This window comes from Oreochromis niloticus, linkage group LG23 (genome assembly GCF_001858045.2).
Source record: "Oreochromis niloticus isolate F11D_XX linkage group LG23, O_niloticus_UMD_NMBU, whole genome shotgun sequence".
Lineage (NCBI taxonomy): Eukaryota > Metazoa > Chordata > Actinopteri > Cichliformes > Cichlidae > Oreochromis > Oreochromis niloticus.
In genome coordinates, this window is record NC_031986.2 from 27,933,494 (window position 1) to 27,957,213 (window position 23,720).

At 39.9% G+C, this 23,720-nt stretch overlaps 1 protein-coding gene and 1 long non-coding RNA gene across 5 annotated transcripts; one reads left to right on the forward strand and one right to left on the reverse strand.

Moving 5' to 3' along the window:
- The first annotated feature begins 1,076 nt into the window (after positions 1–1,076).
- On the forward strand, positions 1,077–11,404 carry LOC100712056 (uncharacterized). 3 transcript variants are annotated; one of them, XM_025903461.1, is made up of 6 exons: positions 1,080–1,647; positions 5,526–5,569; positions 5,784–6,107; positions 6,560–6,617; positions 10,318–10,510; positions 10,614–11,404. In XM_025903461.1, the coding sequence occupies exons 1-5, from the start codon at positions 1,463–1,465 to the stop codon at positions 10,394–10,396; spliced, it is 690 nt and encodes a 229-aa protein (XP_025759246.1). In that variant the 5' UTR covers positions 1,080–1,462; the 3' UTR covers positions 10,397–10,510; positions 10,614–11,404. The 3 variants fall into 3 exon arrangements, with proteins under 3 accessions (XP_025759247.1, XP_025759246.1, XP_025759248.1); XM_025903463.1 differs by lacking the exon at positions 1,080–1,647 and adding an exon at positions 3,284–4,014; XM_025903462.1 differs by lacking the exons at positions 6,560–6,617; positions 10,614–11,404 and having other exon boundaries at positions 1,077–1,647; positions 10,318–10,507.
- Positions 7,135–12,828, reverse strand: LOC112843959 (uncharacterized). Of its 2 annotated transcripts, XR_003216526.1 has the most exons (3): positions 12,750–12,828; positions 11,475–11,606; positions 7,135–8,099 (listed from the first exon to the last, which is right to left on the reverse strand). It is a non-coding gene; the product is annotated as an uncharacterized LOC112843959 (long non-coding RNA). The 2 variants fall into 2 exon arrangements; XR_003216525.1 differs by lacking the exon at positions 12,750–12,828 and having other exon boundaries at positions 11,475–12,372.
- Between the last annotated feature and the right edge of the window lie 10,892 nt (positions 12,829–23,720).

Consider the following 23,720-nt stretch of genomic DNA (forward strand, 5'->3'; position numbering starts at 1 on the left):
AAAGCTAATAAAGACTAAAAAAATTTATTTGACACTATACGTAAATTACATTGCTACACATTTTAGAAAATCGTTTTGTTTATTGTTTTTAGGTGATAGTCTGCAGGACCCATAAGTTGGCATATCTACTAACTTGCAGTGTAGTTCCTGCACTCCACAGCCACTTCTGTTCCATGCGAGAGGATTTTCTCTTGGGCAGGAGAAATTATTTCTAAGAAAAGAAACAGACTCGGCCAGCGCACAGTAAAACTAATCCTCTTTTTAAATGAAAATAACAAAAAGGCTACCTTACATAGATCATGTTTTTACTTTGCAAGTTCATGGTTAGGGGTGGGTTTTGATCATCGCTTTTCTGATTACAATCCATTCTAAATTGAATAAAGTGATATTGATTCATTAAAATCCTGTGGCGATTTGTAAATTAAATGTTATTTTGCGTGAAATGCCAGCATCTCAGGTTAAACCTCACAAAATTTCGTCAAACACCAAACAGCTAAAACATACAAACGTAAACACAGAGCGCGGACCCGATGCATCAGAATCAAATTTTGATGTGTCGGCGGGTTCGCGCTGTGTTTACCTTTTTTTCCCCGCTGGCTTCTGAAGCTGCAGGTTTCATAACTCTCTGTTTACATCTCTAATTAAGTCTCACTAGTGTCAGCTTTCTTTTAATAGATACAAAAATATGGATATATACTGATAAATGATCAGAATTGTAATATGTCTGAGGCAAAACCTTCCAGATTCCAATCAAATTGAATCGGATCCTGTATCGAATCAAAATGATTCTACAAATCAGTGACGATACCCAGCCGTACTCAGCACCCTAAGCATTTTCCCTTTCCAGTTCACAATCAATCCTACCCCTAGGTCAAAAATATGGATAGGACAATTGGCATAATCTAACAGTTTGTATGAACCTGTCCAGCTGTCCAGTGATTAAATGCACAAGTAGATGGAGGCAGGACTTCACAGCAGGGGCATACTCCATAGTGTGCTGTACATTATCATATGTATATTATATATATTGCTCACTTATTGTATTTACCAACATCAAGGAGTCATAAGCAAAGAAAGGCCACACCATGGTGCATGTTTCATAAGGAAAGTTTATTGATCAAAATGTATTAAGCAAATAAGCATTACAAATTTTTCAGCCCCCCAATCGAGGAAAAAAATAACAATTACATGTTCAAAGCAACGCAACGGTGGCGCAATATCAGAGAGAACTCCACTCTGTGGAGTGAGCAGTGATAATTAAGCAGTCCGTTTAATTTTGCAGATTCAAGCTGCTCTTCATAATTTTCGCCACCAGATGTCACCGGAGAGGACTGTGTTGAAAAGCTTCGAGTAATGAACCGTTTTTCAATACAAGCTTCAGTGCTTCAGAAAGCTTCATTTGGCCATCACTACCTAACAGACCTCTACACGATGCTCCACTCCCCCACTCACTGCAGCCTGCATGGCTCTGCTCTGTGCCACTGAGTCATGTGACAGCAGGACAACACTGCAGAGCAGGGAGGAGGGGGCGGAGCGAGGAGGGGCGCTGTTTTCACAGACTGGTCTATTTTCTGATGAAGAGGAGAAACACACTGAGCTTACAGGGCGATGGGAAGTAGGACATCACATCACACTCCGCTTAATGAAGTAAATCCTAATATGAATACTAATAAAGCTTATTTGTATCTGCCTCTGAGCAGTGTGTTTGTGACTGTGCACAGCAGTGATGCAGTCTAATCTGCTTCTAGAGCAGGTAACAGGAAGCATCTTTCTTTAGTATATACAGCATTACATCATCTCTGTTTTTACTCGCAGAGCCTTCTAGACTTTGATAGCTGTATGTGATGAAGAGTCATGTGCACCTCTTTGCTTTCGTAACACAGCAGACAGACAACTCCCCCCCCCCCCCCGTCACTGTGTAGCTGATCTGATCTCCTGGTAGCTTTTCCCGGTAAAGTCTTTATTGGTGGTCACAGGAACAGATGCTGTTTTGAGCTCACTGTCTCAGTAACAGCTCCACCACCACCTGTATATTCCTCAGTCGACTGGCTTTATGTACTAATTGCCAGGGTGAATCGTGCTCACGCATGCTTATTTGAGTCCAGTTTTCTCTGGAAGGTTCCTCACTGAGATACATTGTCCAGAAGCATCTGTACGGTGACAGCTGCTCCTGATACTAAGGAAAGGAGCTTCAGTGGTTCCTTTATTGCTTCCTTAAGTATAAGATACACTGGACCATCCTTTAGGAAAAGGGGGGAGGAATTGCTGTCTCATAATTCATTGCGACAGACCAGCTGAGCATTCATGAAAATGATCGACATGGTAAACTACGTGAAGAAGACCTTTTAAATGTTAATTATAACTGCATTTTCAATTTCATCCCTAACCTCCTGATACATTTATAGTTTTTAACAGCAGTTTGTTTAGTGCACAGCTGGACTCTGAATGTCACACTGCTCCAATAAAAACTACTTCCTGCATGATGACAGATCCAGATTATGATCTGTATTAACTGTGCTTAAGGTCCTGTATCATCAGTGTTCATCAGTTTGTCCTTTGTTGTTTTACAGTTGTTAGGATTCATTTTTACTGCAGTGCAGTTCTGCTGGAATCAGTGATGGATGGAGCGAATATTACTGCAGCCACAGAAACCCTAAACAGGGAGGAGGAAAGAAGGTAGACTGAATCACAGCAGGGAAATATAAGAAAATAAGATTTTCATATTTTTTTATATATTTTATATATATCATTTTATATGCTATGGGACAGATTTACTAATTTAGGCAAATTATTGTGATGTCACAGTCACAGGATGATCTCCTAACAACGCTCTGTTATTCAAATACAAAGATGCAGCCACTGCAAAGATTATGTCTCCACGATGTCCTTCTAGACTTTGATGGCTGTATGTGATGAAGAGTCATGTGCACGCCTCCTTGCTAATGTAACACACACACACACACACACACACACACACACACACACACACACACACACACACACATCACGTGACCAAAGAGAAATTCAGAAGGGTGTCTGTATAAAAGCCTGTGCAGTGCAGTGAGGGGATTATTTTGGTGGAGTGTTTTCTCATTTCTGAAGAATCCTCTGCAAGGAGGTAATGACTTTAGTGCATTCTTATTATAGTTATGGAAATAACAGCTAAACAATGTAAAAGTAGATCTTGGAGAAAAAAATGACTATTTGTGATGATTTTGTGAACTTGTTAAGGTAACTAATATGAAATTACATTCTAGAGGAAATATCTTCACATTTGGTATTTTTTTTTATAATTAAGTAAAAATTTGTTATCACAAACTGCTTGATGCTGCTTCTAAAATCTGGCTTCTGGCATTTGCTATAAATGCACTGATAATAAAAAAAGACTAAAACCAAACATAAAAAGATTAGATTTGACTGAAATCACAGCAGCAGCTCTGAAATTGTTGAAGCCCGCTTGCGTTACTTGTTAATGTTTTCACATTTTATGTGGAACGCAACAACAAGGTGATTGTGCAGAGGGGAGGGACTGAGGTTACTGTGTCTATGTCTATGACTGTAGACAGTCAGCCAGCAGCAAATGATGCTTTTGTCACTGTGAAGAGACTGGACCCACACAGCGTACACTTGGCGTGCTGAAAGGCTTTATTTTGATCACAAGCACTCTTTTAGGTTCAGCACAGTCTTCCAGCCTGGAGCCAGCTCTCTGCGTGGTTTCCTCCACCACACACACACCCCTCCCATTAGTCTTCTCTGGCACTATTAGTCTCATCACCATTACCTGTTCCCCCTGACATCACAGCACCGCCACTCCACTGCAGCAGGCCAGAGACCACATCCCTACCACAGTCACGCACTGTGGATGTGGGGGGGTGTCGAAGCTCAGGGCTGTGGCTCTGTGTGGATGGACTGATGTGCTGGAGACTGCAGTGCAAGTAGCAGAGTGCTTGATTTCAGAGCGATCAAGCTTAGAAGCAGAGCTCGTTCAAGACTGATGGACACTCTTTGGATAAGGTTAGTGGTGCAGCAGTGACATGTTGTTGGGGATACGTGTTCCTTAAAGTTGGAGTTAAACAGCAGCTTGATGGCTTTGGGTGTAACTTGTGATGCCCAAATGAAGAAATGCACCAGTATTGAACCACTTCATTCATTCAAAGCTCAGTTTCAGCGACATCTAGTGGTGAAATAGGAGACAGCAGAAGAATGTCTCTGTAACAAAGTGCTGGCTGTAACTTGGGCTTATGAGAATGATATAAATACAGTTTTGCAAAGATGGATCTATAAACGTGTGTAAAGCAGTGGTTGGAAGAAGGCGTGCATGTGGAAACAGTTTTTAGTTTCTTTTCTCCTGCTTTCAAAAACACACGTTCACACGGATCTCACGTTATGTAACACTATCAAATGGTTTGGACCATTCGTGTGATCCAATCATGTGACGCCATTGGTCACATGCATTTTTCTGCACTGAAGACGATTTAAAACAGTGGTTCATGGATGATAGACCTTTAATTACGAAGCTTATATCGGAGCGGCGGTGTCATACCGCCACTAGGTGTCGCTCAAAGCTTCAGTCTCTGATCCAATACGATTTAACCCTCTATGATGGCCATTTCTGTCTAGTTCACATGCTTTTATTTATTTTATTTTATTTTTGCTCCAACTTTAGCTGCTTAAATATATCAATACTATAATTGTATATGTATAAATATAATAATTATATGCATCCAGTTGTACCACATGGCTCCATTGCAGCCACTTCTGGTTGAAACCTATTAAAATGCCTTTTTTTTAAATGTTCTTTTGTTGTCATTTACTGTAGTAAATGACACAATTGAGGCTTTTGTTGTAAACTCAACACTTGAAATTTATTATTCTTTGTGTTTCCTACCAGATTATATGAGTTGCCCATTTTTGCCCAGTCGAACAATTTCATGTGATTTTTAGTATCCGACGGGGCATATGGTGCCTTACTAAGCTCCAATGGGACAAATGAATGGCAGAGTTTTGAATTAGTTGTGATCTCAGGATGTCAGATAATAATTTGTGTTCATTCATGGCAAAAAAAGTGAAACTGCCACACAAATCCTCGGGTCTGCTGCAGGGTGTGGTCTGTGGCTCTGCTGCAGAGGCAGTGCAGTGAGTTTACTGGGCAGCGCCAGGAAGGCTGGCAGAATAGCTAGGATTGATTGTACGATCACACTCTCCTTATTTCAGTAGTTAGCTGCGATCGTAGGGGAGCATGGAAAACACAGTGACTGCAAAGTTGCAGAATCACCGGAGCCTGTTCTCTATTTGTATGCGCTGTCTGTGAGTTCCTTTTCACAGTTTCCAACGTATCCATTTTAATGTTTGCAGCTAAAACGCTGCTTCACCTGTGGTCTGCTGAGAGTTTAAAGTAGCCTGTATCAGTGCCCTGTTCAGCCAAACTGCAGTATTCAGAGAGCGGGGAGAGGCCTGTAGTTCACCTGCTGTCACTGAGATATATTTGCAGTCATGTGTTGACACATTATATCTTTGCTTTACAGCCCCGCTGTCCTCTTCACCATCTTCATTATCAGCTTCGACACAGGTGAGTCTTCCTCGATCACTGGAAGGTTTTAAATCCCCTGCATACGTCTGCAGTGATCAGTTTGTTTGATGTTTTCAGAACAGAGAGATCAGACTGGGATCTGTGAGGGGCTTTGCTAAACATTGTCTCACGTGTAGCTCACACTGAGCCATGCTTTTATATGTTGTCCCATTCATGTTACACACATGAGTATATGTGTTTGTGTATCTGCCAGTGATGAGTCTGGATATCTGCGCTCCGGCTGGACATGACGTCCTGCTGCCCTGCATCTGCTCCGAGCTGCAGCGTTTGCCTCAGAGGTTTGAGGTTCTTTGGGAGGACAGAGAAGGGAGAATCCTGTTGGACATCATTAATGGCAACACAGAGGTTCGCTTTCAACATCAGACGTTCAGAGGGCGGGTTCAGAGCTTTCCTCATCTGTACATAGAGGGAAACTTCTCTGTCCTCCTGAAGAGCATCCAGATATCAGACAGCAATTTGTACAAGTGCATCATCCCACAGATGGACTTCAAGGAGGTCATCGAGGTCACTGTGTCAGGTTGGTAGCAGTGAGACTCCTCCCACAGCTTAGTGTGCTCATATCACTGTGGTCAAACAAAACATCCAGGCAGGCATAATAAATGATGTCAAACAACCGTCAGAGATCTTATAGTTGGAGAATATCCAATTTCAGTGAAGCGATGTAAGCAACATTTTCCCATCTATTGGCATGTGGTTTAGTTAACGTGCTCAAACAACACAGTTAAACTACAACTCCTACCGATCACACTCCCCACAAACAGCATAATCTTATAGCACTCAAAACTCTTCTGGTTCTTACAGTCAATAAAGGAGCATCTCCCCAGTGTGAAAAACTGCTTGGATTAATAATTCAGAAGTTTCTTTTCATTCTGAATCCTATGCCATATTATATCATTAGAAGATGCATAGGATGCAAGAAAAAGAAGTGATATCAGAGCTCCTGCCTCATGTGGTTTTATCTTATTGCAGATAAACGTGTCTCCAAACCTGAGACGAGTCTTCCCGAACCTTCATCTGGAGACATCAGGTCAATGCCGGGCCACCTGCATCTCACTACAAACCTCACATTTCTGATCTTTCTCATTAACTCTTCATGAAGCACGGTTTCCAACACAGACTGATCGGTACTGTCATTCACTACTGCTGCTACTGCAAAAAAATGTTAAAACATTTCTCCAAGATGGAAAGAAAAGACTGCCAGTGTGTACGTAGGAGGGCAGGGTTTCATTTCACCTTTGAAATTTGCCCATGAACTAGGAGTTAAACACACCTGGAGGTCTGTGGTAGAGCCCAGCATTGGTGTCTGGCATCCCACGGGACCCAACCCAAATCTTGCGGGAGCTAGTGGCCAAAAATAAACAGTGGGTTACAAGGGCCATGGTAGTACAATGTGATGTTCAACAAGTTTAAATGTATTTCTTTGAAATGTCTTTCAGGGTTTTCTGGGGGTTCTTTAAGCTGCTCTTGTTCATAATAATATGATATTTGCACATCTGATTAATGTTTGATACATTCTGGTGTATTTTCATTTCAAAGCTGAGAGATTTTTTTTTTAATTTGTTTTCATTTATTCTGCTCTTGTTTACTGTAACAACACATTCAAGCAATATGAACTTATCTCATCATACAGTATACAGTCACGTGACCGACTTGCTACCCTGGTGAGTAAAACATCAGAATTGGCAAAAGTACAGACATTGTTTACTTAGCTATTCTATAGAAGTGCAGATAGTACTGTTAAAAAATACTCCAGTAAAAGCTGATGGACTGATTCAACTTCTTTACTTAAGTAAAAGTAAAAAAATTACAGGCTCTGAAATGGACTCAAAGTAAGAAAGTAAAAAGTAGCTCTTTGGAGGACGTTTCTATTTTCTACAAAGCTTGTGCTGTATTAACATAATAATAAAATAACATTTGAAGATGGGAATACAAACTTAAGTCTAATTTGTTTATTTTAATTGAACTTAGCTTGAATATAAAGAAAAGGAAGGAAAATAAAAATATATTTCTATTTCCTGTTGCTACATTGTAGAGGGTGAATTTGCCTCTAAACAGGAAAATGTGTACAGTCAGGGGTTAAAGTAGATTCAGCAGGTGGGGGAACTCTGAAATTGGCTGTAATGGCTCAGTGTGGGGAAAAGAACCATAACTCACAATAATTACTATTGAGAGCTTTTGGTAACAAAATTTTTTTCTTTTTGTGAGACAAGATGAGCAAACTCAAAGTATACGTTTTCAAAAATTATTAAAAGATTGAAGTTTCAAGTTTTGCACGGGACCATGGACTTCCTCTGTCCAGTGGTCCGGACAGAGAAAGGGTACGACACCAAAGCAGTAAAAATACAACAAGAATATTAATATTATTAGTTAAAAAGTAGCAGAGGAGCCGTGGTATAGACTTGTCTTTCCCTTATTTGGGACTGGGTCTGGTTTCCAGTCCTGTAATTTTCCACTAGCCTGGTATTGGATGGGTGTGGCATTTTCTTTCAACGCTCTATTGTATATTATCCTGGAAAACATAAATGTGACAAAAGATCATGATGTTATTGTGCCATATAAAATAATGAGGTATATGTGTAAAAAAAAAAATATTGAGGTTGATTTCCAACAAGCTCTAGCAGATTTTCTTATTGTACAGGCTGTGATCAGCTGATTTGCTGCTCTTTGTGGATGAACTGATTTCAACCAGATGTGAGCAGATGTTTGTTAAGTTTCCCCATGGCTCATTTCAATCCTCGCATTCTCTTCTTAGATGATATAAAGTTGGTATGAAGGTGGAATTCAGTCAATGCTGGAAAAACCTCCCGGTGCTTTCAAAAAGAGACAGAGGTTTGTCACAAGCTCCTTGTAGATTAAGTATTTCACAGTTCTGGTTAATTCAGTCCCAACTGCTTCTGAGTCTGACAGATTGGATTCTGCCTCTCAGAGATCAGACATACTGGGAACAACCACTTCCCTTTGCAACCTCAGATAATGAATGCCTATCAAAGTTCCTTATATCCATCTAACTGTATCCTGGTAAATCACCTGCCTCCTTGTGATTCCCTATAGGTTGCAAGTCTGCTGTTTCCATTGGGGTTTATCTCTGACTGTTGGAATGGTTTCATGATAAATACAATGAGACTTTGCAGTGGGTGATTATGAGTTACATGGAGGCAGCTAAGCACCTCTGTCAGTGGTGCAGTTGTGTCCGGTTGATCTGCAGGTTCATCCACAGTTTCTGCACCTGGGTCTTTTGGGACTGCTCTGCATAATGTCTGTTTTTATGGTAAAAGCCAGTTTCCACAAAATTAAATTCAACCATGTGCCAATTACTATCAATAATAATTCATTCCAGAGTGAATTAATAATAATAATGGATTGGATTTATATAGCGCTTTTCTAGGCACCCAAAACGCTTTACAATTCTACTTTTTATTCACTCTCACATTCACACACTGGTGGAGGCAAGCTACAGTTGTAGCCACAGCTGCCCTGGGGCAGACTGACAGAAGCGAGGCTGCCATATCGCGCCATCGCCCCCTCTGGCCAACACCAGTAGGCGGTAGGGTAAAGTGTCTCGCCCAAGGACACAACGATCAGGACAGAGAGAGCAGGGGGATCGACCCGACAACCTTCCGGTTACAGATGAGCTTCCCAATCCCCTGGGCCACGGTCACCCCAAAATTGCTTTATTACCCACTGTCAGACACAATTACAGCTAACAGTCACTGTGTTTTTATAGTGTTAATTATTAATTACAGCAAGGAGTCAAAGGATTATCTTACTTACTGTCTTTCTCTAGTTACTGTGTTTTTTCTAGTCTCTAGTGACAGTATCTGGGAGGTACTGATTGGGTATATAAACGAGCATCTTCTGCAGACGTTCACTAATCTGCAACAAACTGCATCTACAAATTGTGGAACAATTTCATAATATTTCTGAATGTAAAATTACATGGATCAAATTTAATAGAAAAAATTGGATTTTGTATAAATGTATTATCACAGTACATAATATCACCAAAAGATTCAGAGAATGTGAAGAAAACTCTGTGTCCAAATGACATGGTTGGAAATCAGTATTGGAACGCTTTCAGAAATCACTGTCTGTGGACACAGCTTACTGTGGTCTTCCACAAAAGCATTAAAGCTCATCATCGTGGAGAGAAGAAGCCGTATGTGAATATTATCCAGAAACGCTGCTTCTCTGCACTAAAGCTCATTTTCTCAGTTTAAACCTTTGATATATTTTCTGGATTCTATTGTGATTAAAATAAGAGTTAATGAGATTTGCAAATCAGAATATTGTTATTTACTACTATTTATTTGTTTAATTTACACATGGCTTGCCCTGCAAACCATGACACTGTTACACTTATACTCAAACTGTGAGCTCTGTGGATGTTCTTTTTGCTACAGTTGAAAGCATGATTGCTTGACCTCCCTATCAGACGATTTATATTGTACATTTGTTTTTCTCCACAGTGTTGTTTTAGTGAACTGCACCTGCTTCTTAGACTTAGTCCTGGTTTGTAACCCTCCTCTCAGCTCTGAATTCACAGTTTAGTCTTTCTTGATAGGCAGCTCACCTACATCACTGCTGGACTGTCTGTGAAGTCAGTGTATACACAACTATTGTGTTTGATATGTCACAGTGAGTGGTTCGGTCCGTGGTTTGGTGGGAGAAAATGTCCTGCTGACGTGCGTCTACACCAATAACTTCCCCCTGTCTTCTGGTACAAACAGGACAAACCTGTGCTTTACATCATCGATGGCGTGCCATCTACTGAGTATCAGGACCAGATGTTCACAGGTCGAGTATTGAGTTTTCCTGATCAGTACAAGGAGGGAAACTTCTCCATAATTCTGAAGAACATCCAGCTGTCAGAGAGTGGCTCCTACGACTGCTTCAAAAATCAAGTTCACCTCATCATGTCAGGTTTGTAGCTCCCTCACACAGCTGTCCCCCATGTCATGCACAGCAGACTCTTTAAGAGTAACTCATATTAACCCGACTGATCCGGATCCTGTTTATGTTGCAGGTGCTGTCAAGCCAACGACTCCTCTGACTCTGACTCTGATTGTGGTTCTTATTATTCTGCTTTCCTGTTGAAACCTTTATAGAAATGTCTCCTCAGCAAAATATCCTCCTGACTGTGTGTGTTGCAGTGGAGTCACTGTGATCTGTGATTTAAGTGTGTGCACAGAGCTGATGCTTGAGGGAAAAGCTGTATTTGTCCTCACAGCTCTGTTCAGATTGAAGATGTCTTCACACACTTTAGTTCATTCTTTTTGTATAATGAAGGCCAGTCCTGGATAACTCCGCTGCTGTCTGAACTTCTGGAATGATTTATTTTACACATTTTACAAAAATATAAAGGTACTACACCATCTAACATGTTATTTAATGCCTGAAGGAACCCGTTTTGTTGATGACCAAATACCGTTGTTATTTATGGTTCAGTCTGTTTGATTTTAATATGTTTTAAATTTATGTTTTCTGCTGTAAATGTCAAGCACAGCTCACAGTTTGTCAGTGTTTAAAGTGCGTTTGAGGAGTGTGATGTTCTCTCATTCTGTCTTTATTTATCTTTTCCCAGTATTTTCTGTTTCCACGCTATGCATTTCCCTTGTAGAGCTCTGCTGTTTGCTGAGTCACATGACAATAAAAAAATTTATAGATTACTTTTGGTGTGAACTGTAAAAATTAGATTTTTTTTCCAGCTTTCATTTTGTTCTGGTTGCAAAGATCAAAAAATGTCTTCTGAATTTCTGAAATGTTTTCCCATGGGGAATTTTTCTTCTCAATTAAACATGTGTATGTGGATTTTAATGAAGTCTTCATTTTAATGAAGGTTTCAAACATTTTCTTTGTCAAATAACATCATGTTCTAGCATCTCACCCTGCATCCTCCTCTGTCACACCAAACCTGTTCATGTCCTCTTTCACTACATGCATGAAACTTCTCTGAGGTCTTCCTCTCTGGCAGCTCCATATGCAACATCCTTTGTCCAATATATCCACTGTCACTCTTCTGCAAAGTGAAGAAAAGACGTTGAGAATCTGGAGAAAGTAAAGACAGCCATCCTTAAGTCTGTAAGTAAGTACTGAAACTGAAACAAAGTTAAGTACTGAAACAAAGCCTGAAAACACAGTAGGGCAAGCAGAACAGACAAAAGACTAGTAGAAGTTAACCACAATTTATACGCATAGAAGGGCAAACAGGGAAACAAGACACAGCTTACCTAAATCACAGAGGACAAGACGAGGGAAGCAAAACTAATAGCAAAGCAACTAACTGTAAAAATAAGACAGGAAGTGAGATAAAGGAGGAAACACGGACACATGAATGCAATACTGAGGGAAGACTCAAACACTAAACCAGCGAGAACCCAAGAAAAAAAACTTAGTTCACTAAAAGAAAACACACAAAGCAAGAGAAGTCACAGAGCACAACCCTGTAAAAGGAGAAGGGTTTTAATACAACTTTGATGATCTTTTCATGGCAACATGATGACATCAGTCTGTTAAGGTGTCACTGTGATGTTGTCAAATTGAAAAAATTAAAAGTGTGTTGTACAGCTGTTTCCATGCCTGTTAATATTATACTAAATATGTTTTCTTGAAAATTCTTTTCAAGGTGAACTTTGACCTTAGGCGCTAACAATACAGGTCAGGGTGAAACGATTATTAATGTTCCCCAAGCCTAGTGTATTGTTGTTAAGTTTTAAGGCAATCTATAAAAAATGTGGATAAAGGGGTTTTACTGACATTTGCTGTGACCTTGACCCGATTTTCACCAGAATTAGCTCAGCTGAAGCTGTTATTGGTATCTATAAGCACACAATATTTCAATACGATATCTTGAAAACTCTGGATGTTAGACAGACAAACCGAGAATCAAGCAGAATATTTAAATAAACAAAAGTCCAAAAACAGTGGATTAAATGACACATACAATGTAACTATACAGTAGCACAATGTTGCCTAAACTGTACAAGTCATAGGAAATTTACAAGATAATAAACTGTCTGATGATGTCATTATGAAGAATAGCACAGGTAAACAAAACAATATAAACAGTGACGTAAATTCACAGCAAGCCTTGGACGTATTCAAAGGTTTCCTGCACACAAACACTCCTGACAAAAAATATGGAAAGAAAAAAAAATCCCACCACCGTCTCTGAGTCAATCACATCTCTGCTTCCTTTCCATTGGTTTTTCACTCCAACCACCAGCACGGAGCACTTGACTGTTCAGTCTATCATAGACGGCTGTGACAGAAAGAACGATCAGTGATGGAGCTTCCACTGTTCCACAAAGATCCACTCTGAAGGTTGTCAGAGTACATAAACGATGAAGTGGGGTGTTTTCATACCGTTGGGAGTTAAATCTGTATCTGACACCAGCAGCAGGACGTAATCACCTTCATGTGCGTCTCTCAGTGGTCGACTCTCTGCAGCTCAGTGGTGTTGCTGTGTCTGCTGTGCAGTTCGGGTGAGTCTAAGCTTTAAAATTTGTTTACTGTGATTCATCGGGGAGAAACGAGGACCTCAGAGTCCATCCAGCTCAGAGACTCTGACAGCTGTGAGATGGGATTAGTCCTGCTCTGAGTGTTTTAGAGTTCAGAATAAAGATTTCAGTGAGTCTGTGAGCTTTTAAGGTGGACTTTTGAAGGCAGGATCTTTTGTTGTATTCATCCTACTCACACCTGTTTTCAGTTCCCACTACTGAGACTTGTATCTGAGACTTGATCCCAGGTGTGGATCTCAGTGTGGAGCTCAGACCTCCAATCGCAGCCACTGGGTTTGGATTTGCTTTGTTCTCTTTGGTTCAGTTTGTATCCATTTCAGTGATGATAATGTTGTTACTGTTTGAGCAGTCTGCATGATTCAGTAGTTATAGTTATATTTCCTGAACGTACACAGTTCAGCTGAAGAAAGTATACAAGGCATGTACAGCAATGTACAGAGTGAAGAATAACTGGAGCCCTTCTGCAGATCTTTGTAATCAACACAATCAACACGAACATAAATCACATAAACATATAGACAAGTCAGTTAGTGAAGCTGTAGGGAACATCGGCTCCCTAGATGCCTCCTGTGTGCATTTCAACCCTCAGTGGCATCAAATAATATTACTGTACTTATTTTTTCCCAGTTTTTTGTAAAATGATACATTTAAAAGCTATATTATTAACATCAATCATTATATTTCAGCACTAAAAATATAAATTAGATTAAAGAGCTTGTGCATGCTGGTGGGTGGTGGTCTGACACACTGGTTAAGGACATTACATCAGAAATAGAGTAGAAGATGGTTGGTGCTATACAGACAAACATATTTCTTGGTTCCACATTGCTTCCTGTCATTACTCCACATTCAGAGACAGTTTGTAGTGTAGTGTGGACACAGGGATGGTTTTAATATAACTGGCTCCATCAAACTGTGTCCCCCGTCCATTTTAAAAACATATTTTAGGATATTATCAGGAAGTTGGCTGTTTATTGCTTTATACGTATTTTTGTGAAGTTAAAAATGAATTGGTGAGTGAATTTAAATGTTTTTTTATTTTTAAGAATCATTCATTATGATCTCCCTAATCAAAGTTTTGGATTTTCCTTATTGTCCTTTTTTGTAACGTAGATAATGATGATAGAGAGATTTTATAAATACTGCCCCAAAGCCACACTATCCAGTTCCTCCTGGTGGATCTCGAGATGTTTCCAGGACAGATGAGATTATCTCCCCAGCAGGTTCTGGGTCTACCCCGGGGTCCCGTCCATTTGGGTTTGCCTAGAACAAAATCTAACAGAACCACCTCACCTGTCTGCTTTCAATGCACAGAATGTGCGAGATTGAGGTTTCCAGATTGTTTTATCAAGAATGTCTTCATGTTTAAAAACCCTGTAAAACTGGCTTCTCTGCACATTTAGAGAAATTCAAGAGGGTTTACTGAGTTCTTCACTTTGCACACAGTGAGCTAAACCAGAGAGCTGTGGTGAAGCTGTACACAGGTAACCTGTAACTCACCTGTCCTGTCGTCCTGCAGCCAGCAGCCAGTCTGAGAGGACCGGCTTCATCGGTGATGAGGTCCTGCTGCCCTGCGTCTACTCTGAAAAGCTGTCCGAGCCGGTCAAGGCCTTCTGGAGGGACAAGGATGACAAAGTTGTGTTGGACATCATCGACAGCAGAGAGGATAAAATAGATCCAAAGTTTAAAGGTCGTGTGGTCAGCTTCCCAGACCAATACAAGACTGGAAACCTTTCCATCCTCATAAAGGACCTGAGGGCGGACGACGCCGGCCCGTACGAGTGCGACATCCCCAAAGTGGACTATCAGAACAAGATGACTCTGAACGTCACAGGTCAGTTCAGCAGCATGAGCACTTCATTAGGAACACCTCAGTGGTTGTGCAGCAGCAGCAGAAAAGGATAAGCTGCAGTGATTAGTAAGTAGAAATGGATGGATGAAGGTCAAACAGACAGACAGTCAGGACAGGTTTCCTTTTTAAGTCTGATTTAGTGCAGAAACTGTTCACAGTAAGTGCCGATGAAGCCTCGAGCTCACAAAGAGCTGACTGCTGCACAAAAAGCCTCCTTATGAATCCACACCCCCTCCCACTAAATGCATGTTCAGTGGAGGGGTTAATCAGCAGCATATGTAAGACTATCCCACAGAAACTGTTCTGGCTCTTTTGTAACCATATGTAGAAAAAATAGACATCAGATCCTATTTGAAGACATAGCAGCAGGCAAATGTGGAAGGCGGACAAACGTTAACAGATTAAATTTTCATGAGTGGAACCAGATGATCCTTTTGCAGGTGTGGGTGTTTTGTATGATTGTTGTTCAGTTTGTGATCAAACTCAGTCTGCTTAAAGATGTTTTCTTGCTTGTTTTTGTTTGTTTCTGATCGATCCGATCATCAGTCGATCAGTATTTGAGTGTGAGGTTCAGCTAAAGAGCTGCAGTAGTGTTAAAAGCGGAGTGAAAAAACAGGAAACATCTGAACTAACAGTCAAAGGATGTGGTTTTTTTGACTGTGTTAGCACCAGACAGAGATCACGCTGCGGGTGATCTGCAGGCTTTACAGAAACAGTAAAGTAGCTGAATGTTTCTATTTTTTACATCATCAGCAGCAGTGTTTCAGAGATTCCTATATGAATTCCCATAATTTTCAGATTTAGGCTTCCTTCCTTAAAATCAAACAATTTAGTTTTTCTTTACATGTTCAGTTCTTATTAAACTGATGATTGGTTGTTTTGCGTTGCAGAGAAACCTGCTGTTAAAATAACGACTCCACATCCTGAGCCTCCTACGACTCGTGGTGCAGCAGTGACGACCTCCAAACACCACCTTTCTCTCCTCTCTGCCCCCCTGTTTGTGCTCTTGAGCTCTTTAAAGTAGGCAAAGAGGACTTGTTGTTGTGCTTCTCTGTTTAAGCATAGTCTTCATGCCTTGTTTAAATAACCTTTTATTAACAAAATGACAGTTGACACCTAAAATATGCCGTTTGTTATATTTACCACCACTGCTGCTGTTTCTAAAACAAATATGTGAAAATATCCTCAAGGCTGGCAGCTTGAGCACCTTATAAACAATCGTTAAGCTTCACTTTGTTTAGAATAGAAATAGAAACATCCTTTATTGTCCCTCATTGGGCCAATTCCAGTAGGAATTCATGTTTACCTACATATTTTACATTTAAGTGATCTTTATGGGAGCTCAAATATGCAAACCTCAGATGTGTGTGAAATTTTAATGGTGGCACAAAGAGCTGAACCAATTTATAGGAGGGGAAAACTCGACTGATTTTAAGGGTTTTTTGTTATCAAACCAAAACAAGACACTTGAAGCTATTTTGACATTTTTTGCTCATATCAGTTAATCCAAATGTTGTATTGCTTCCATTGTCACTGATTTACTTCCCTTTGTGTGTTCTCGCAACTTTCATACCTCAGATTTTATCTGTCAGTATTTTATATGGTTTATTTATTACCTTGTTTAATTTTTACAGTTTCCTAATATTTATTTTGAATGTAGTTGTAAAGTAGTAACAAGAAACAGTGTTTATTACTTAGTACTAATAATATTTGGCTTTTGTGTTCTGTAAAAGTGGAAAATGTAGGGGAAAAAAACTCTCCCTCTTTTGTTTGTATTCATTTTTTCTGTTTTCAACAGTGAATCATTCACCTCTACTTCTTTCATTGTGTTGTTAGCAAATAGTTCTAAAATTCAACTAGAGCTTTTCTTTAAAACACACGTTGGGATGATTTAAAGTCTTTTGAACATAACCCAAACTTTACAGGTACTAACTGTAATGGGAGTGAAAGTATTTAAATATGTCAGAAGGTCTTAATCAAAGTTTAAGTTAATTGTTTTTCTTTAATTTAATACTTACAGATGTCATTAAAACCTTCCTCAGTGACTTTTCAGACATCTGATTTCTTTACGTTATAAAAACAAAAGTGACGTAGTTGAAATCTCACCAGAGATCACAATGAGCTGAAGTTTAAGCTTTCAGCCTCGTGGTGCCATCATGTGATCATATCAAAAACCAAACACAACAAACATGTACGGAGATGCTTTTTTACTGGTGTTCTGGAGGAACATCTGCTGGATCCTGTAAGAAACAACTCTGACCTGTGATCAGTGGTCTTTAGAGTCTTCTTCTGTTCTCATTGATCATCACTTTGTCCTTCATAACAAAGCAAGTCGCTGTTACACCCCAGTCCATTTTTTATTTAAGAGAAAGACAAAGAAATAATATTGATATTTTTCATGTGTACATATTTCTACTAAATATGTTTCTGTTTTTCTGTTATTTCTGGACTGTGAAACTGAATATACAAGATCACATTTCTGTAACAAACACATCAGTGAGGTATCTTCAGACCTTGCATCAGAGTCTTGCACACTCAAGGAAAAATTCTGCCTAAGAAAACTTTAACTACTGTGATTAAGTGGAAATGTTCCATGTAGTTTTGTTAATTTAATGAAAGCTGATTAAATAAATTTTACTTGACTGGTACACATTCTGTTTATACCAAGCATATGTTCCTTAATGATTAATTATTTGGGTCAATAAACCTTTGATTTATATATGTCTGCTTCATTTTACTCAGAATTGTTGCTTTATTGTTTATTGAAGGTGAAGAATGATATTTTTTGAGTGCTGCTGCTGTTACTGATGATGATGATGATGATGACTTTTAAGCTTTCTGGGAGTTTTCAGTATCATCGTGTTTGTTCAGCACTTTTTTAACTAAACCTGGAAGCAGCAGGTGAGCCACCTGTTGAAACCAGGCTGAAACACATCAAAACTTCAATCAGCCGTGGTCACATGACCTGGGTGTTTGGAAACCTCAATGCTTCATAAACTCGATGACACAGCATGGAAACGGCAGGCATATCCTGGATTATCCAGCCTTTCTTGGTGATAGTGAGATCATAATTCACATAATGAACATATTTTATCCATCTGCTTGTGAATTTGATCACCTAAACTTGTTCCCCAGCTATGAAATTTATTTATGTACTCCAGAAAAGGGCCAGTATAGGTTACCACTCCAGTGCCTGTTCATCACACTGTGCAGGTTCATAAATCATTACAGTCGTTCACTGTCACTGATCTGAGAACTGTCCAGCTCCACCTAATGCAAAACCACTTTATGTTATCTACACTCAGCTGGAGTAGAGACCTGTGCACCATCTACCTGTGATCCACCTACACCTGGCATCCAGGACTGTTTCTCTTTTCATGTTCATACTCTTTCAACCTCCGTATCTCATACTAGGCTCTATAAATCAAACTATGACCTCTGCAGCTGTCAAAGAGTTTCAGTACTGATGCCTTACAGATAAACTGCGGGGTAAATAAAATGTCAGTTTTGTTCAGTTAGAGTGAATTTATGCATTTAATCACAAAAAAGACAGTTTGCTTCAAATTTAACACTCACAAATTAACCAAACAACGAGAGACTCTGCCAAATGTCCTCTAGAAGTTATTCATTTAATGTCTCATGGATGTAAAGCTTTCAGTCTGCTTGAAAACACAAACTGTCAGAGAGTCACTCTGCACCAGTGTAGCTAATGAGGGGTCTGACAAAATGCTTTTGCCATTATGTAATCTGTAACTTCCACATAGCATGCTGATCAGTGTAATTTTCAATGATTAAACTGTAGTAGAGACGAGCAAACAGATTGGCAGATCTGAGAAGAGAGAACCTTTGTGATGAAAATGATTTTAATCTTTTATACATGATTGCATTTGAGCTTATTAAAGAGCTGTGGCTCCTGGTCAACTGAGGGTCAGAAACTCTTGGCAGGCGTTAAGGATCAGCCAATACACGGTGAGGAGGACAGGAGCTCTGAAAGGAATTGCAACACACCTGCTTACATGACATACGCCTGGAGTTATTTTTATCTTTTATTACTTATATCCTTTAGAGCTAAGATTTAAGTTTGTATCATTTATCACTTATATCCTTTGAAGTAAGTTTTAAGTTTCATTTATGTTCAGTTTAAGTAAGTTTCTTCATGGTTTGAGTATCATCATTTGAGTGTGACATTTAGTCTAGAAGTCACACATAGTTCAGCTGTGTATGAGCTCAGGCCTTATGTCTGGCTAGGACGAGAGGTGTGAGGTGAGCCGGGGTGCAGGAGAGGTCATGACACATACATAGCATACACAGCAGGCACCCACACACACTCACACACACACATACACACCATAGTAGATTCACTTTAGTAGGTAAGAAGTTAAGATGTATTTTTGCTGCAATTGCAAACTGCGCTGGCATATTGTCAGATGGTTACAGGAAGTGCACCTGATGTTCTGGGAGATAAGAAGGCGCTCATGGGGCGACACCGGGATGGAGATGAGACGTAATGTTCTTTAAAACTATGTTAAAGTTAACGGAACATTTTGTGGTTTAGGTTGACGTAAGCTGCATTGTGTCTGTTTTTGCAAAAGAGGGGGCTTTGTTGTCTTACCCATATAAAACCTTTGTCTAATTATTGTAAGTTTAGTTCGATTGCTGACTTTGCCCAGCGTCGGACTCCACGCGTGTAAACAATAAATCTTTGCTTTGATCACATCTTCTGGACCAGAGTTGTTATTTGCTTGTGAGCCCTCCGTACTCCTTTTCTCCAATTTTTGAACCTTAACACTAACAATGTGCCAATTAACTTTAGCTCCCACTCGACAAGCATAAAAGTTTGATTTATGGTGATCCACACCTCTGAATTTACTGCATAACCTGGATTTTCTCACTTTCCTACATGGTCTTCATGTGATCTCAGTATAAACCCAGCTAAAAGAGTGTTTAGTTCTTCAGAAAACACAAAGCTCCATCTTCAAAGTGACTTAAGTTTTAAAAGAGATTTAAGATTTTTATTTGCCATTTGTGCACAGGACCAACAGTCCATGCACATTGGAATTCTTGTGCAAAGCTCTCCATGTCAAGTTACATTTTTACAAGATGAAAACAAAACAACTAAGAGAGAAATAGAAATAGAGCAAGGAATGGAGCAACACTGTACAGAGAGGGTGGTAATACACTTCCTAGCACTGCACGGATAATATTGCACATTTTCACAAATCTGTTTCAGTGAGTATATTGCACATTAGTCAGTGATTTAATCCCATTGTACATTTGAATTGAGGTGAGGTATCACTGTGTTATTTTAAGTGTTCAGTGTTTTTTGTTTTGTTTTGCCAACAGTCTGACTGTGGCATGTTCAGTGTTGTGTGAGTATTTCAGTGTTTGTGTTTTGCCATCAGTCTGACAGTTGTGGGGAAGAAGCTGTTAAAAAACCTTGTTCTGTGTGTGATGATGCTGTCCTCTCTGTAGAGTTGGATGTCTCGAGACCGGTCTCGAGACCACTTTTACGTGGTCTTGGTCTCGGTCTTGGTCTCGATGGACTTTTGTGTTGGTCTTGTCTTGGTCTCGACGGACTTTTGTCTTGTCTCGGTCTTGGTCTCGCTGTTTCGGTCTTCCGTTCTCAAATCGACATAGTGTTCGGGAGATTTGGAGTCAACCATTAGCGGAGCGGGGGGGTGGCTTACTGGGCTTAAGCCCGGGTCATTTTTTCAGAAGCATGGGGCACCGTCGTAAATTCCCCCTAATTTTGGTATGATCCGAGCTCAGGCAGTAGGCGACTGAGCACAGCACGCATGTGAGCGAGGGGGGAGAAGCTGCTGCCTGCGAGTTAGCTGCAGACAGAGGACAGCTTAAGTTTGACCAGGTACCAAAGCAAATCATTCGTACTGAACTAATACTGTAAATATGACGGTGTATCACAAACGATTGATATCAAACTGATCAGTTGGTTGCGTTACTTGCTCTTCGAGTGAATCAACAAATGGATAAATAAAAAGCCGAACAACAGTGCTGATTTTTTAGAGAGCCTTAGCTTACATTTCATATTTTCAGTTGTTACCCTCCACGGCTAAACAAACTCTCTAAATCGGTTTCAATTGTGTACTGATGAACACAACAATGGACATAAGAAGCTTCTTTCAAAGAAAAAACTCAGGTAGATGTTATTTTATATATTATGCTTTGTATGTTGTTCAGTATATCTATGCAAAACAAGAGAAATTTCAATACACAGCAGTATATTCACAGTTGAAACCAGATATTTACATACACTTTAGGTAGAAAACATAAAAACTATTTTTTACTGTTAAACATTAATTTAGAGTAAACTTTTGTTTTAGATAAATAAATGTTGAAATATCTTTTGAATTAGTTTAATGACAGAATAAAGAGAGACAGAGCTGTCTATTTTTATCCCTTTCATCAAATTTAGGAGAACATATACACCAAGTTTATTGTTAATTAATAAGAAAACTCCAGACGATTCCATTCTGAGCTTAAGAAGCTTCTGATAGGTTAGTAGAGTCCATGTGAGTAAATTGGTGGCACACCTGTGGATGCATATAAGGCAAAACACAGAGCCTGTTTCTGTGACATGTGAAAATCAAGAGATGTCAACCAAAACACCAGGAACAGAATTGTGGAGCTACATAAGTGTGGCTCAATTTTGAATACAATTTGGTGCCATTTGCAATTAAGAAATACATATAGTTTTTCTCTTTACTCTTAAAGTTAACAAATATGTTTTTTATATTTATCAATCTAAAAAAATAAACATTTAGTCTGATTTGATGTTACAATTAAAAAAGTGTTTGTGTTTTTATCTGAAGAGTATGTAAATATCTGGTTTCAACTGTATATTTGATGATGTTGGTGTTTGGCTTGATTGTCAGCACAAAGAGGGAGAGAGAGGAGCAGAGAGGGACAGAGAGGAACAGAGAGGGAGATGGAGAATGAGGACAGAACAAAGATGGAACAAGAGCAGGTGAGACACACATGTTAGTGAAATGGTTGTTTGCCAAAACTCATCAGAACATGTATCTAGTACCTGTTTCTTTTTAGATACCATTTGTTACTTTTCAAATTCTATATTTATTAAGTTATGCAGGCTTGTTTGCACAACAAGGCTAAATAATTATATAAACTTTTCTCAATCTAAATAGTGTACTTTGGTAGAATTAAAAAAAATAAGTGTAGTGCAGGTCTATGATGATTTTCAGTGCTACTATCATCTAGTTCTGATTCTGGTTCTGTCTTGGTTAAGTCCTAAGTAGTCCTGATTTTGAACTGTTGTAGTCCTGTTTTAATTCCGGATCAGTTCTGGGTCTGGTTGAATTGGGGTTTAGTCCCTGTGTCTTGATACAGGCCCGACTTTATTCTGCCTTGCTGCTTAATTAAAAAACTAGTTTAAGATGTCCTGCATATGTGATATTTATTTTTTTTCCTATATGAAGTCATTCTTTTTTGAACAAAACTCAAAACAGAGCCTAATAATCTTTCAGTCATTTCTACCCTCACTTAATTTCCTTTCGCTGCTCAGCTCTCACACAGTGGCTCAGTTATGCTCCAATCCCTCCATATTGTTGCCAATCACATGCGAGGATATAGGATAATATCATTATGTGAAAAACAGAGAGGGTGAGAGACGCGACAGTCAAGTGGAGCGTGCGTCTGTCCTCTCAGTAAGTGAGTGAGACAGTAGACAGCGGTGAGGAGGGCTGTGCAAAAGCAAAAACACATAAATATGCCTGACACCTGTAAACGAAGCAGCATCTGGCTGCAGTTTAAAGACTTTTTTTGTCTCGGTCTTGGTTTTGGTCTTGGTCTCGTCTCGACTCGGTCTCGGTCTTGGTCTCGTCTCAACTTGGTCTTGGTCTTGGTCTTGTCTTGGTCTCGATACCCTCTGGTCTTGGTCTTTGTCTTGGTCTTGATACCCTCTGGTCTTGGTCTTGTCTTGGTCTCGGATTAGGCGGTCTTGACTACAAGTCTACCTCTCTGTTGTGTCTCAGATTGTACGTACGGTTTTTGTTTGAGCAGAAGGTGAGCTGGATGGTGTGAGTCCCTGATAATTCTCTCTGCTCTTTTTCGGCAGTCCTCTGTAGGCCTGCGTGAGAGGGCGGTGGTTCATGCCAGCTTTCCTGAGCAGCTGAATGAAATAAAGCCTTTGCTGGGCTTTTGTCACTGTTGCTGTGGTGTTGAGACTCCAGCTCAGGTCTGATGTAACCTGCAGTCCCAGGAATCTGTGGCCGTTGGCCCTCTCCACCTCCTTTCCTTTGATGATAAGAGGCTGCAGGGGAGGGAGGTTCTTCCTGAAGTCCAGTATTAATTCCTTGGTCTTGTCCGTGTTGAGGATGAGGTTGTTTTCCTTGCCATAGACAAGAACATTGTCTACCAGAGCCCTGATTTGGTACAGCTGAGAAGGCATTTTTGATGTTGCTGTAACAGTGATCCAGTGTTTTATTTCCCCTGGTGGGGAAGGTTACAAACTGATGCAGTTTGGTTTTTTTTTTTTTTTTGGTTTTTTTCGTGCTTGCTGATCATGTCGTGCAGCCTTTTCAGTGCAGCCTCCTCATTAGCGGATGAGGGTAATATACACGGCACTCACAATAGTGCACTGCAGTTCTCTGGGCAAATAAAAAGGTCTGGACCTCAGATTCAGAAATTCCACATTTTTAGGACAGGATTTGCTTGACGAGGGCGGCCGTTCCACCGCCGCGGATCTTGCCGCTGTCCGTGGCGCGTGGTGTTATTGCCGTATCAG

Bases quoted from the DNA above. Each gene is read 5' to 3' on its own strand.
- LOC100712056 (XM_025903461.1), top strand. From the start codon at position 1,463: ATGGCTCTGCTCTGTGCCACTGAGTCATGTGACAGCAGGACAACACTG. The intron at 6,108-6,559 runs GTTGGTAGCAGT...ATCTTATTGCAG, and splicing joins CATCGAGGTCACTGTGTCAG to ATAAACGTGTCTCCAAACCT. The intron at 6,618-10,317 runs GTCAATGCCGGG...TGGTACAAACAG, and splicing joins CCTTCATCTGGAGACATCAG to GACAAACCTGTGCTTTACAT.